At 41.0% G+C, this 13,474-nt stretch overlaps 2 protein-coding genes across 2 annotated transcripts in view; one reads left to right on the top strand and one right to left on the bottom strand.

Moving 5' to 3' along the window:
- The window catches only part of LOC112846510 (NLR family CARD domain-containing protein 3-like), a 40,156-nt gene extending 29,760 nt beyond the window's left edge, over positions 1 to 10,396 (top strand). Inside the window, exon 5 of the mRNA XM_025906061.1 lies at positions 9,881 to 10,396. Coding sequence (XP_025761846.1) covers positions 9,881 to 10,396 — 516 coding nt within the window. The remainder of the gene's footprint in view (positions 1 to 9,880) is intronic.
- LOC102082314 (protein NLRC3-like) overlaps positions 1 to 13,474 on the bottom strand; it is a 441,947-nt gene that overhangs the window by 314,739 nt on the left and 113,734 nt on the right. The window lies entirely within an intron of this gene.

Here is a 13,474-nt window from a genome sequence, read left to right on the forward strand (position 1 = left end):
AAAGGCTCAAGACTGTCCAGGTTAAAATTAGAAGTGTTGGGATTGCCGCTTGGTCCAAAAATTATCACTTCGGTTTTGTTCTCATTGAAGTTAAGGAAATTAGAGGCCAACCAGGATTTAACTTCACCGAGACACTGAAGTAAGGGTTCTAGTGAGGCAGGACTGTTTCCCTTCAATTGAAGATAGATCTGGGTATCTTCGGCATATGAATGAAAACAAATGTTATATTTTCTAAAAATTAGACCTAAAGGCAGCATATAAATGGAGAACAATATTGGCCCCAATATAGATCCCTGGGGAACACCACAAGTAAGGGGAGCTGAGGAAGAGATAAAATCACCAAAGCTCACAGAGAAGGTCCTGTCAGACAGGTATGACCTGAACCACTCTAATGGGGTGCCCTTTACGCCACAATGCTCCAACCGTGAGATTAGAATGCTGTGGTCAACAGTATCGAAGGCAGCGGTCAAATCTAAAAGCAGAAGCACAGCTGAGTCACCTGAGTCAGTGGCTAATAAAAGATCATTAAGAACTTTTAAAAGTGCAGTTTCTGTGCTATGGAGAGTTTTAAAGCCAGACTGAAACCTCTCAAGAACATTGTGTCCATTTAGAAAAGATTGCAGCTGAACGAACACAATCTTTTCCAAAATTTTCGACAGGAAGGGGAGCTTTGAAATAGGCCTGAAGTTAGTGAGGACGGAGGAGTCAAGATTAGGTTTTTTAAGTACAGGCTGTACAACAGCATGTTTAAAACAGGCTGGCACAACACCTGAGCTAAGGCTGCTATTAAAAATAGCTAAAATGTCAGAACTGACAACATTAAAAATCTTTTTTAGGAGATGTGTTGGAATAATGTCATTTGGACATGATGATGTCTTTGTGCCATTACATACTTCCTCCACCTGATCAAGACACACAGGCTCAAACTGATCAAAAACAGCAGAGCAGGTGAATATTTTAGACACATCATGTGAAGGCAGGGCGATCATAGATCGAAGCTGTTTTATCTTATTGATAAAAAACTGCAAGAACCTTTCACAGGTGTCTGAGGAACTATTAATACAAGAAGCTGGGGAAATATTCAGGGCAGAATCAATAATTGAAAACAGAACCCGAGAATTATTGGAGCTATTCTCAATAACATTAGAAAGAAATCTTGACTTTTCCTTTTTAACAATGTCCTGATACCTGTACAGACTGTCTCTCAACATGAGAAAGGACACCTGCAGCCCATCTTTTTTCCACTTACGTTCAGCCTTCCTGCACTCTCGTCTGGCTGAACGAGTGGCCTTATTTATCCATGGGTCTGGTCGTGGTTTCGAGTTTATAGTTTTAAAAGGAGCGACCTCATCAAGGACAGTTTTGCATTTATCATAGAGATTAACTGTCATTTCCTCGGTACCAAAGCCAAGGGGAGATCTTAAAACTTTTTTAAAAGCAATAGAAAATTGTTCTGTTGTAGATGGGTTAAAAACACGACAACGACGTGTTGAAATAAGAGGTGTAAAATGGCGGGGAGATGAAAGTATATCAAACACAACAGGACAGTGATCGGAAAAAACAGCATCACATATTTTCATGTTTAGGACCGGTAACCCTAGAGACAGCACAAGATCCAACGTATGACCCTGTTTCTGGGTTGGCCCAGACACAAGTTGAGCAAGACTGAAGGAGTCTATCAAGCTTAAAAAGTCTCTGGCCAGCGAATTGGAGGGACAACACACATGAATATTAAAATCTCCAACGATTAAGATTTGATCGTAGCTTGGCACAGTTCCAGCTAAGAAGTTTGAAAAGTCTTGGATAAAATTCTTGTGATATTTTGGAGGTCTGTATACAGCTGCAACGAGTGTCGGGCGGGGATGCCCCAATTCAAACGCCAGAAGTTCAAAACTAGAATATGAGTCAGTTAAGAGTTGTTTGCAAGAGAGCTTCTTCCTAAAAACAGCTGCCACTCCACCACCACGCCCAGTCATCCTCGGCACACTAAGATACTCACAGTCATGCGGTAAAAGTTCAGTAAAACAACTGGACTCACCGACTCTCTGCCAAGTTTCCGTTAAAAGCATTAGATCCAGTTCCCGATCGGTAAAAAAGTCCTTAAGAATAAAAGTTTTATTTGCTAGCGATCGTGCATTAACAAGACTTAATCTCAGTGGTACAGGTGGCTCAGCGGCCGATGTGGGTGCCCGACCTATCGGCCGTAGATTCTGAGGGTTTACTCCACCTGAGCGAAGACGGGGGGGACGCTGGCGCGGGGTTATTGTCGTAAGCCCAACAGGTGTCAGGCAGGTGTAAGCCGTGTCCAGAGAGTGCCAGTAGTTGACGCGGTCAAATCCAGTCGGGATAGGGTGAGGTATTTTTCGAAATCGTGTCCAGGTAGCCTTCATTCTCACCAATAAGCCACTGCGTTTCCCACGACGTCTACGGCGCCCTCTCAGTTGAGGTAGCGCCGGAACGCAACGGAGACAAACTGGAACTCCTGACAGGAGTGGTGGGGAGAAGGTTCCCTGATATCCACGATTGCAATAAAAAGTTTTTAACTGAGAGGATCTTATAGCCAGCAGCATTTGACGATCATATACAAGCAGAGAGTTAGCATGTTGTAAAACAAAGTAAGAATAAAACACTAGTACAAACAGAGTCAGACGGCAAGCCGTACACACTGGCGCCATCTTGGTTCATCAGTGAGTGGAATTATGCAAATTCCATGACCATTGATCAACAATCACTGACCAAAACCACTGATTGTTGATCAATGGTCATGGAATTTGCATAATTATGATTAAGGAACTGACCTCACAGCCCATTGTTCCCTCAGTGGGCTGGTTTCAGTCATTATGCAAATGTGCTGTTTATAAGGTTTGGGGAAACCTGCAGTCAGCTGAGACTGAAGAAGTCACTTGGATGAGTGACGAAACGTTTCTCCCACAAAACGCTACGTCCAGATGAACAGATTCAACTTTTGGAGATTTACTTTCCTGGATGATTGAGAATGCATCAAGAAATATTAGCATTAGCACATAATGCTAATTCACGTCAAAGTAGCATTAGTTAAATGTTAAAGCTAATGCTTTGTCATCTAAAATTAGAATTAGCATTAACTCTTCACATCGCAGGGGAAAAGTTAAAATTGAATAAAAAAAATTGTTCACATTAGCTACTCATATTGTTAAAAAGTAAGAAAAAACATTGTTAGCATAAGTGGATAAAGCTAATTCACCTCAAATTAGTATTAGCTGATAACAGCAACCTACTTAGCATTAGCTGGTCACATTGTTATAAAGCAAGAAAATATGGTATTAGCATTAGCTGCCAATTCCTGTTCACCTAAAATTAGCCTTATCCACTAATGGCAGTCTACTTAGCATTAACTCCTCACTAATATAATGCTAATTCACATCAAATTAGCATTAGCTGCTACCGTCAGCCTACCTGGCACTAGCTGCTCACACTGTAGCTGTGTCCCAAAACGTCGGCTGCATCCTTCGGAGGACCCGGCCTTCGCGGTCTACGTGGGCCGGGTCCTTCGAAGACCGAGAAGGCCGGAAGTGCGAGGCTGTGAAATGGGACGGTCTAGCCTTCAGATTTGCGTCACCGCTGTGTCGGTGGAGTTTAATAAACTCGGCCGTCTGCTCCTTGCTATCTAAAATATAACAGGACACTGGCGTAAATTCTCGACCGTCTCACACTTCTGTTTAATCAGTTTTCTTTTTGACGTTTATTCAGCTGTGTGAAAATCCCGGAGGAACCCACCCGATGGATTAATAAAGTTTTATTTAATCTAATAATCTAATAACTTTGATCTCAGCCAAACCGATTTACTCCGGAACAAATAAAACACCGAAAAAAGGCAAACAATTACATTTTTAAGTTATCTGAGTGACTTATATATCATGTTTAACCTGAGTAGCGAAAGAGCGGGGGTCTGAAAACGATGAAGCCGGGAGTCCGCTGCTCTCGCCGGCTCGAGCGACCATTGAATCCCCCGGTTTGCTATCGAGCGGGTGGGTAACAGACGTCTCCGAAAACGTCGAAGCACTTTTGCAAATATGCGATGTCTTGATAAACCAAGCAGATATTTGAAATTTACACCGCCACTTTCTCGCCTGAAAATATGTTAAAAGTTTATTTTGTGACCCAGAAAGATTAATAAGACTAATTTTAAAACTTAGTAGCGGCCGCCATTGTTGGCAGCTGAAATTTGGCTGGACTGCGCTATGAATTCTGGGATATGGTAGGCCACGAAGGACACACCCAACCCATCCTTCAAATTCGGGAAAATGAAGGACGCATTTGTCGGCTGCATTTGAAGGAGTCGACGAATTGGGACAGCCTTCGTCGCCGGGCTGTGACGTAATCGGCCTTTAAATGCGGCCTCTGGAGGATGCAGCCGACGTTTTGGGACACAGCTTCTATAAAGGGAAGGGAAAAGTGTTAGCATTATCAGATAATGCTAACTCACGTCAAATTAGCATTAGGTAATAACAGCAGCCTTCTTAACATTAGCTGTTTACATTGTTATAATGCAAGGGAAAAGAGTTAGCAGAAAATGATATTAGCATTAGCTGGTAATAATTATTCACCCCTAATTCGAATTAGCTGCTAATGGCAGCATACTTAGTGTTAACTCCTCACATTGTTATAATGCAAATGTGTGTTAGCATTATCCGATAATGCTAACTCTCATTAAATTAGCATTGGCTAATAACAGCAGTCTTCTTAGCATTAGCTGCTCACATTGTTATAATACAAGGAAAAAGAGTTAGCATTAACGGATGATGCTAATTCGCGTCAAATTAGCATTAACTTTTTATGGCAGCCTACTTAGGATTAGCTGCTCACATCGTTATAATGCAAGGGAAAATAGTTAGCATTATATTAGCTACTCACATTGTTAAAATTGAAGGAAAAATAGTATAAGCTCATATTGTTAAAATGTAAGAATAAACATTGTTAGCATTAGTAGATAAATTAGCATTAGCTAATAACGGCAACCTACTTAGCATTAGCTGGTCACATTGTTATAAATCAAGAGAATATGGTATTAGCATTAGCTGCGAATGGTTATTCACCAAAAATTAGCATTGGCCACTAATGGTAGCCTATTTAGCATTAACTTCTTAATGCTAAATGAAGTTAATTAATGCTACATAGGCTTAATTGAAAGGAATGTAGTGTTAGCATTAGCTGCTGAAATTGTTAAAAAGTAATAAAAAGTAAGATAAAACATTGTTAGCAGTAGCGGATAATGCTAACACACATCAAATTAGCATTAGCTAATAATGGCCTACATACCTAGCATTAGCTGCTCATATTGTTATAAAGGAAGAGAATATGGTATTAGCATTAGCTGCGAATGGTTATTCACCAAAAATTGGCATTAGCCACCAATGGTAGCCTATTTAGCATTAACTTCTTAATGCTAAATGAAGTTAATTAATGCTACATAGGCTTAATTGAAAGGAATGTAGTGTTCGCATTAGCTACTAAAAGTTAAAACTGAATGAAAAACAGTGTTCACATTAGGTACTCGTATTGTTAAAAAGTAAAAAAAAACATTGTTAGCATAACCGGATAAAGCTAATTCACCTAAAATTAGTATTAGCTAATAATAGCAATCTACTTAGCATTAGCTGGTCACTTTGTTATAAAGCAAGAAAATATGGTATTAGCATTAGCTGCCAATTCCTATTCACCTAAAATTAGCATTAGCCACTAATGGCAGTCTACTTAGCATTAACTCCTCACTAATATAATGCTAATTCACATCAAATTAACATTAGCTGCTAGCATCAGCCTACCTAGCACTAGCTGCTCACATTGTTAAAAGGGAAGGGAAAAGTGTTAGCATTATCGGATAATGGTTACTCGCATCAAATTAGCATTAGCTAATAACAGCAGCCTTCTTAGCATTAGCTGCTCACAATGTTATAACGCAAGGGGAAAGGGTTAGCATTAACGGATGATGCTAATTCACGTCAAATTAGCATTAGCTAGTAATGGCAGCCTACTTAGCATAACTCCTCACATCGTTATAATGCAAAGGAAAATAGTTTGCATTATTTGATAATGCTAATTCATATAAAATTAGCAATAGTTTATAACGGTAACACACATCACATTGTTAAAATTGAAGGAAAAATAGTATAAGCATTAGCTACTCATATTGTTATAAATCAAGAGAATATGGTATTAGAATTAGTTGCCAATGTTTATTTACCTAAAATTAGCATTAGCCACTAATGGTAGCCTATTTAGCATAAACTTCTTAATGCTTAATAAAGTTAATTAATGTTAAGTAGGCTTAACTGAAATGAAAGTAGTGTTAGCATTAGCTGCTGATATTTTTAAAATGTAATAAAAAGTAAGATAAAATATTGTTAGCAGTAGCGGATAATGCTAACTCACCTCGAATTAGCATTAGCTTCTAATGGTTATTCACCTAAAATTAGAATTGGCCACTAATGGCATCTAAACTCTTCACATCGCAGAGGAAAAATTAAAATTGAATGAAAAGTGTTCACATTAGCTACTCATATTGTTAAAAAGTAAGAAAAAACATTGTTAGCATAAGCGGAAAATGGTAATTCACCTCAAATTAGTATTAGCTAATAACAGCAACCTACTTAGCATTAGCTGGTCACATTGTTATAAAGCAAGATGATATGGTATTAGCATTAGCTGCCAATTCTATTCACCTAAAATAAGCTTTAGCCACTAATGGCAGTCTACTTAGCATTAACTCCTCACACATTGTTAAAAGGGAAGGGAAAACGATATTAGCATTAGCTGGTAATAATTATTCACCCCTAATTAGAATTAGCCGCTAATGGCAGCATACTTAGCATTAGCTCCTCACATCGTTATAATGCAAATGTGTGTTAGCTTTATGGGATAAAGCTAAGTAGACTGCTGTTATTAGCTAATGCTAATTTAAAGTGAGTTAGCAGTAGCTGCTCACATTGTTATAAACAGTGTTGGGTAAGTTACTTTAAATTAGTAACTTAGTTACATTACTAGTTACTTCTCTAAAAAAGTAACTCAGTTACTTCAAGTTACTCATTACTTTCAAAGTAACTAGTTACTAGGGAAAGTAACTTTGGTTTTACTCAGAATTCTCTTGTTAATGTGTTGCTTCCGTAACTGGATACCCAGCAAGAGTGCCAGTCTTCTAGCTTGCTTACATGCCACAAGTGCACTGTGCCACCTACCAATAGAAAGGAAAAAATAATGTGCACATTTCCACGAGAGAAATCCCACGCCTGGACCGTCGTTGAATGCCGCCATGATTCTAGCCTGCTTTTTACATCCAACACAAAAACTGCAGTCGTGGTGCTTTTGATTGTACTCAGAACTTGGAAATTCTTCCTTCTGAATAGGAAGATGTAGGTAACACCAGACTGCAGATGAGCTGCATACACAGCTGGACTGGGACAAAAAAAATCGTCCCAGGCATTTTGATAGAGACCGGCCCACCATTATAGGAAAAATCATAAAGCCTTTGAATGAAAATAAACACTGTTGTGACAGTGATGTACACTGTTCTGATGGTATATATGCATCAATCTATCAATTGTTTGTTGTAAGACTCAGATAATTATTTTTTTTTAAAGCAAGACATTTTAAATGAGAATAATAAAGAAAAGTATTTCTTTGTGCCCCCCCTTTCCCTATTAATGCCCTACCTGCCCCCCTGGCAACACTTTGCTAGATCCACCCCTGCACAGTAACCAGCTGTCAGCTACATAGAAAAGGATCCTGGTGTTATTTGTCTCTCAGAAACAGCTCATAACTTCCCTTCAACTCATTCATGTCACCTAAAAGGTAAACCTGTTTCTCCATCACCTGTTCAGCTCTGATGATTCAGTAAGGACATCTCCTGGTTTCATCTGCATGTTTCCCTCTCACCAGATAACCAAACCGATATCATGACCAGCAGCTTTACAGCTGTGGCTCCAGCAAACATCAGCTGATACTAGAAATTAATATTAAATAAATTCTAACAACAGCTGACCAAGCTTAAACGTGCTGCTGTTGTTTAACGCGACATCCGCTGGTTTCCTCTTTCTGGCGCAAAGTGGGCGATAAATAAACAAGAGAGAAAAGCCGATCAGCTGATCATTGATCAGTTTCATGATTGAAGTAGAAACGGGAGAGAATGAGAGAAGAAGAGGCAGCTGTGCAGCTTCAGCTTTGTGTCTTTTTCATTGTAGCTGAAGTCCGGGACAAACTGTGTTCCTTTTCACCTCAGTACGAAACGCGTAATATTTTCTCTGAATACCAGACGATTCTGTTTTTTACGGGACGGTTGGCAACTCTAATAATTAACCGTATGAACAAAATAAAGTTCAACATCAGTAACATAGCACCCACCCAGCTGTATAGAGACTCCGTCATGCTAGCTAGCACGCAGTACGAAAATGTCAGCATACCAAAAATAAACTCCACCTAAACTTGGTTTATATCTGACTCCGATAGACTGCAGGTCATAACTTCTTACCTGAAGTTCAGTTCACCCGACACGCGGACCGACGGCCGCTTCGGGTCTCTCCTCTTGCCTCCCTTTTCCTTCATCCACCTGCTGGCTTCCACCACTTGCTAATGTTATTGAATCTGTGGAAGCTCCGCGATATCCACCACACGAAGTAACGAGTAACGAGCCTATCTAAATCCCAGTAACGAGTAACGTGTTCCTGGTTTTGGCATAATAACTAGTTACCGTGCTCATTACCACAATAATAACGTAGTTACTGTAACGCGTTACTTAATAACGCGTTAGTCCCAACACTGGTTATAAAGCAAAACGCACATTGTTAAAAAGATTGTGTGCATGCCAGAGTGCTCTGGCATGCACACACAACTTGGGGTCATGAGAGCGGTTGTACCTTCTCTTACTGATTTATGGTTTAGGAGGACACCTACTCTGTGTCTGGTTAAGTATAAGAGCCCTTTGTTAGGGGGACCGCTGGACTCTTAGCACCAGCTTTGGGGTCACAGGGTCACATCTGGAACACACACACACACACACACACCTACACTATGCACAGACTGGTACTCTTTGTTCACATGTATACCTCATGTAAGACCTCATATGCCAATATGTTCCAGCGGTGGCTCTGTGCTAGACGACCCATCACCAGCTTTTTCCACTGGTTACCAGTACGTCGTAGAATCCACTTCCGGATCTTGTTGTTTGTCTTTAAGTCTCTGAATGGATTGGCTCCATCTTCTCTCTCTTTAACAAAAATAATCCAAGCAGAGCCCTCAGGTCTGCAGATAAGTAGCTTCTGACCAGAACTAGCCGTAAAAACAGAGGTGAGCTTTATCGATCGCTGCAGCCAAACTCTGGAACAGTCGCCCTTCACATCAGGTCGTCACCAACACTCGACATTTTTAAAACCCAGTTGGAAACACATTTGTACTCTGTAGCTTTCAATTCTGACGAGTCTTTATAGTAATTACTGTGTATGTTTCCTATTTTATCTCTACTCTGTGCAGCACTTTGGCTCAACCTGTTTTTAAATGTGCTGATAAATAAATGTAGATTTCTTTGAATAAAACAGTGGAGCCGAGCTTTGAGCCGTCCTCAGTGTGTAACAGTGTGTGTATGAGAGCCATGTAATGTCCATGTGTGCATGCTGACTGTGCTGCTCTGACCCCCCTCCTCCTTTCAGGGTGGAGCCTGCTGGAGTCCGATGGTTGAGACCAGGTCTGAGGAAGTGTAAGTGTGTTTTTAATGGGATTCATGAAAACAAAGCAGCACACATTCAACCATCTTCATCATGTCAGGAGTCATCATCAAAGTGTCAATCAATGAACAGATGATGGATCAATAACTGCAGCTGGATTGTGTTTGTTCTCTCCATCAGATTCCTGTCAACTCACAATCGACACAAACACAGTGAACACAAAGCTCCAACTGTCTAACAACAGGAAGGTGACACATGTGGAGGAGGTTCAGTCATATCCTGATCATCCAGACAGATTTGATGTTCCTCAGCTGCTGTGTAGAAATGGTCTGACTGGTTGCTGTTACTGGGAGGTCGAGTGGAGAGGAAAAGTTTGTATATCAGTGAGTTACAGAAGAATCAGAAGGAAAGGAGGCAGTGACTGTGTGTTTGGACAGAATGATCAGTCCTGGAGTCTGGACTGTGATTGTAATGGTCCTCGTCATGTCTGGCACAATAACAGAGAAACATCCATCTCCTCCTCCTCCTCCTCTGTCTCTAACAGAGCAGCAGTGTATGTGGACTGTCCTGCTGGCACTCTGTCCTTCTACAGAGTCTCCTCTGACACTCTGATCCACCTCCACACCTTCAACACCACATTCACTCAAACTCTTTATCCTGGGTTTGGGTTCTGGTCTCCTGCTTCCTCAGTGTCCCTGTGCTGAGTGGAGTGTAAAGAGTGTCTCCTGTTAGAGAAACACTCTGACTGTTGAACAGATAGTTCAGTCTGTACATGTCTGTCTCTTTCACTCACAAACACGTTTTCAGATTCATGGATTCAATCAGTTGATGTTTGAAACTCTTCTAAATGATTCCTTGTAAACTTCTTCCTCTTCAGTCACAAACAAACAGGAAGTGATGTCACATGTGTTCCTGTCCACACAGCAGAATGAGTCTATTGCTGACAATCAGTGATGTACAAACAGAGTGAGCATTTCTGAGGCCAAAATAAACTGAGTAGTTCACTGAATGAACAATGGACTGTGAGCTCAGCTCCTTCATCATTAGTATGGATTATATATGTATATGTATTATATTAGTATCATATATATCAGGTGCTGCTGCTGCTGGTTTCAGTCATTGTGCAAATGTGCTGTTTGTAAGGTTGTAAAGCTGCAGTCAGCTGAGACTGAAGAAGTCACCTGATCAGTGAGCAAACGTTTCTGAAAACGTCCAGATGAACAGAATCAACCTTTTGGGATCAGCCAGCAATGCAGCATCATTGTTGTTCAGGTTCAGAGGTTTGCAGGAAGGAACTGATGACCAGAAACAGCTGCAAAGTCCAATCAAATACCAGCTGGAGTTCAGCTGCATTTGAAGAAGTCAAAGAAAAGTAAGGATGGCAAAGGGCGATGTTTTCTTCCAAAGAACTGAAAACATGGTCGACGCCTCATTAGAAGAATAATCTGGACATTTGTGAGGAACTCTAACCAAGAAAGCAACACAAGAAAGCAACGTCAAACAGATCCAACAGACAGTTTCCATGACTGGAAGTGTTCAGTGTAAAAATGCTACATTGCATTATTGCATCCTCTCACCACAGGAGGTGCTGTTGGCACCACTGATTGCTGATCAGCTGTTCTCTGATGATCTGATTGATCCTGTGAATAACGGGACTCACTGAACTCTGTGACACAGTGAAGATTACAGAGTTTAACTTCAACATCTGACTGACGTCACACAGACAGAAGGATGAACCAGTGAGGCACAGAACACAGTTACTGGAGATACTGGATCAGCTCCATGTGAACCTCTGATGGAGAAGCTGCTGACCCAGAGAAACATCAGGACATGACAGGCAGCTGCACTGATCTAACAACATGTAGCAGAGCTGATCTATGTTAGAGGATCTATCACAGCAGCTGAAGCCAAAGTCCAACACTGGATACCAGCTGAGCCTGTGCTGAGTGTTACAGGAAAAGAAACACTGACACTGGTAGACACAGTGATGCTGACTGGGGCACAGAGCTGGATGATGCAGCATCAGGACACTGTTTCAGTCTGACTGACAGAGAAACCTGTAGCTGTGTCTACATGTGAGGCAGAGGCCACACAAGCAGGTTTCTATGTTTCACAGTGACTGAGATCTTCAGTGGGGGTGGACATGCTCCTGTACAGACCTCTGAGGAGAACCAAGGTGCAGTCAAAGAGTCCAGTCTGTCCTCACAGATGTGAACATGTGGTTTCATCAGGTCTGCTGTCAGCTAGCAGGCTCACATCAGAATCACTGTTCCTGAAAAACACAGTCTGTGTGACATCATCAGTCAGCTGATCGTCCCAGATCTGAATGGTTTCTGTCTCTACTGAGGAAGTCAGAGAATATCACTGAGGTGTGGATCAGGTCTGAGTGACCTGTGGAGGGACAGCTTTAAACAGTCCACAGGTCTCACGTCCTGCTCAGTCTGGTAGCAGATACCTCGTATTGTTCCAGATGTGCTGACATCACCAGCAGCAGCAGCAGCACAGCTGTGTGATATGATGAATCTCAGTTATTGATCCAACACACAGTAAATACAAAGATCAGGATTTATGAGAGTAATCATTATGAGTCTGAACACATGATCACTGAATGTTAGTCTCCACAATAATAAGCTAACACAACCAAACACAGCTTTCAGCTCTTATTTTGAAACTGGCTTATTTAGAGAGCTGTGATGTGAGCGTGCCTGGCTCTGAGGCACTTGGGTCAGCCTCTGTTGTTTAGAAGTGTTACAGACTGTGAATGACACAGACCTGTCAGTTTCATGTTTGTCTGTAACACAGCTCAGGGGCTCCATGCTGAATGCATCCATCCAGTGTTATTGATCCAGGACTAATAAGAGCATTGGGATCAATACTACAGTACACAATCACATGTGTCCACGTGATGGATTTGACCAGCTTTATTCATTAATGATCAATCAGCTTATTTACTGCATCAGAGTCCAGCTTCATTTAAATGATCCAACCCATGAAAATGACATCAGTCCTACAGAAGCACTTAATGCTAACAGGAAGTCATTTATTAAGGTGGAATAACACAGAGACACACAACCACTCACAGTTAACCTGACCCCACTAACTGCATGTGTTTGGACTGTGGGAGGAAGCCGGAGTACCGGAGAGGACGCACACAAATACGGGAGAACATGAAGCTCAGCACTGAAACAAAGATGGTGGATTTGACCTCAGGACCAGGCGCGCAATTTCCAGGGGGGTTACGGGGGTCATGACCCCCCAATAATCACATCCAGCTACACTGAAACTGGCAATTTCATTTACTTTTACTGTTTTTAAAGCTATTAGCCTGCTTTGTGGCTCACTTATACTAAAGTAAGATACTTTCAGTGTGAATCATTTGCAGGAACACAGGCAGGATTTAAAGTGCAGAACTTTACAGTCTCTGTCTCAGAGTTGGTCTAAACATGCTAACAGCTCTTTGTTTGTTTCAGTTTTCACTGGTTTGATGTAATAAAAGAAATTTTAAAGAAGCAGACAATTGTTGTTATTTTAGTTCTATAATTTCATAAATCGTGGTGTGGATCTGAGTCAACATTCAAAATAAATAAGATAATACAGCACTTTTGATGTTTGCCTTTTTATTTCCCCAGCAGTGCTCAGGTTGGTTCTCGGCTACATTTACAAAACAGATGTTAATGTGTTCAGCAGCTGGACTCATCTGAGGAAGGAACATTGGAAAGGTGCTCAGTGCACAACTGCATCACTAATTTTATGTAAGAGCCTGTATTTTATTGTATTTATAT

This window comes from Oreochromis niloticus, linkage group LG3, assembly GCF_001858045.2.
Source record: "Oreochromis niloticus isolate F11D_XX linkage group LG3, O_niloticus_UMD_NMBU, whole genome shotgun sequence".
Classification (NCBI taxonomy): Eukaryota; Metazoa; Chordata; class Actinopteri; order Cichliformes; family Cichlidae; genus Oreochromis; species Oreochromis niloticus.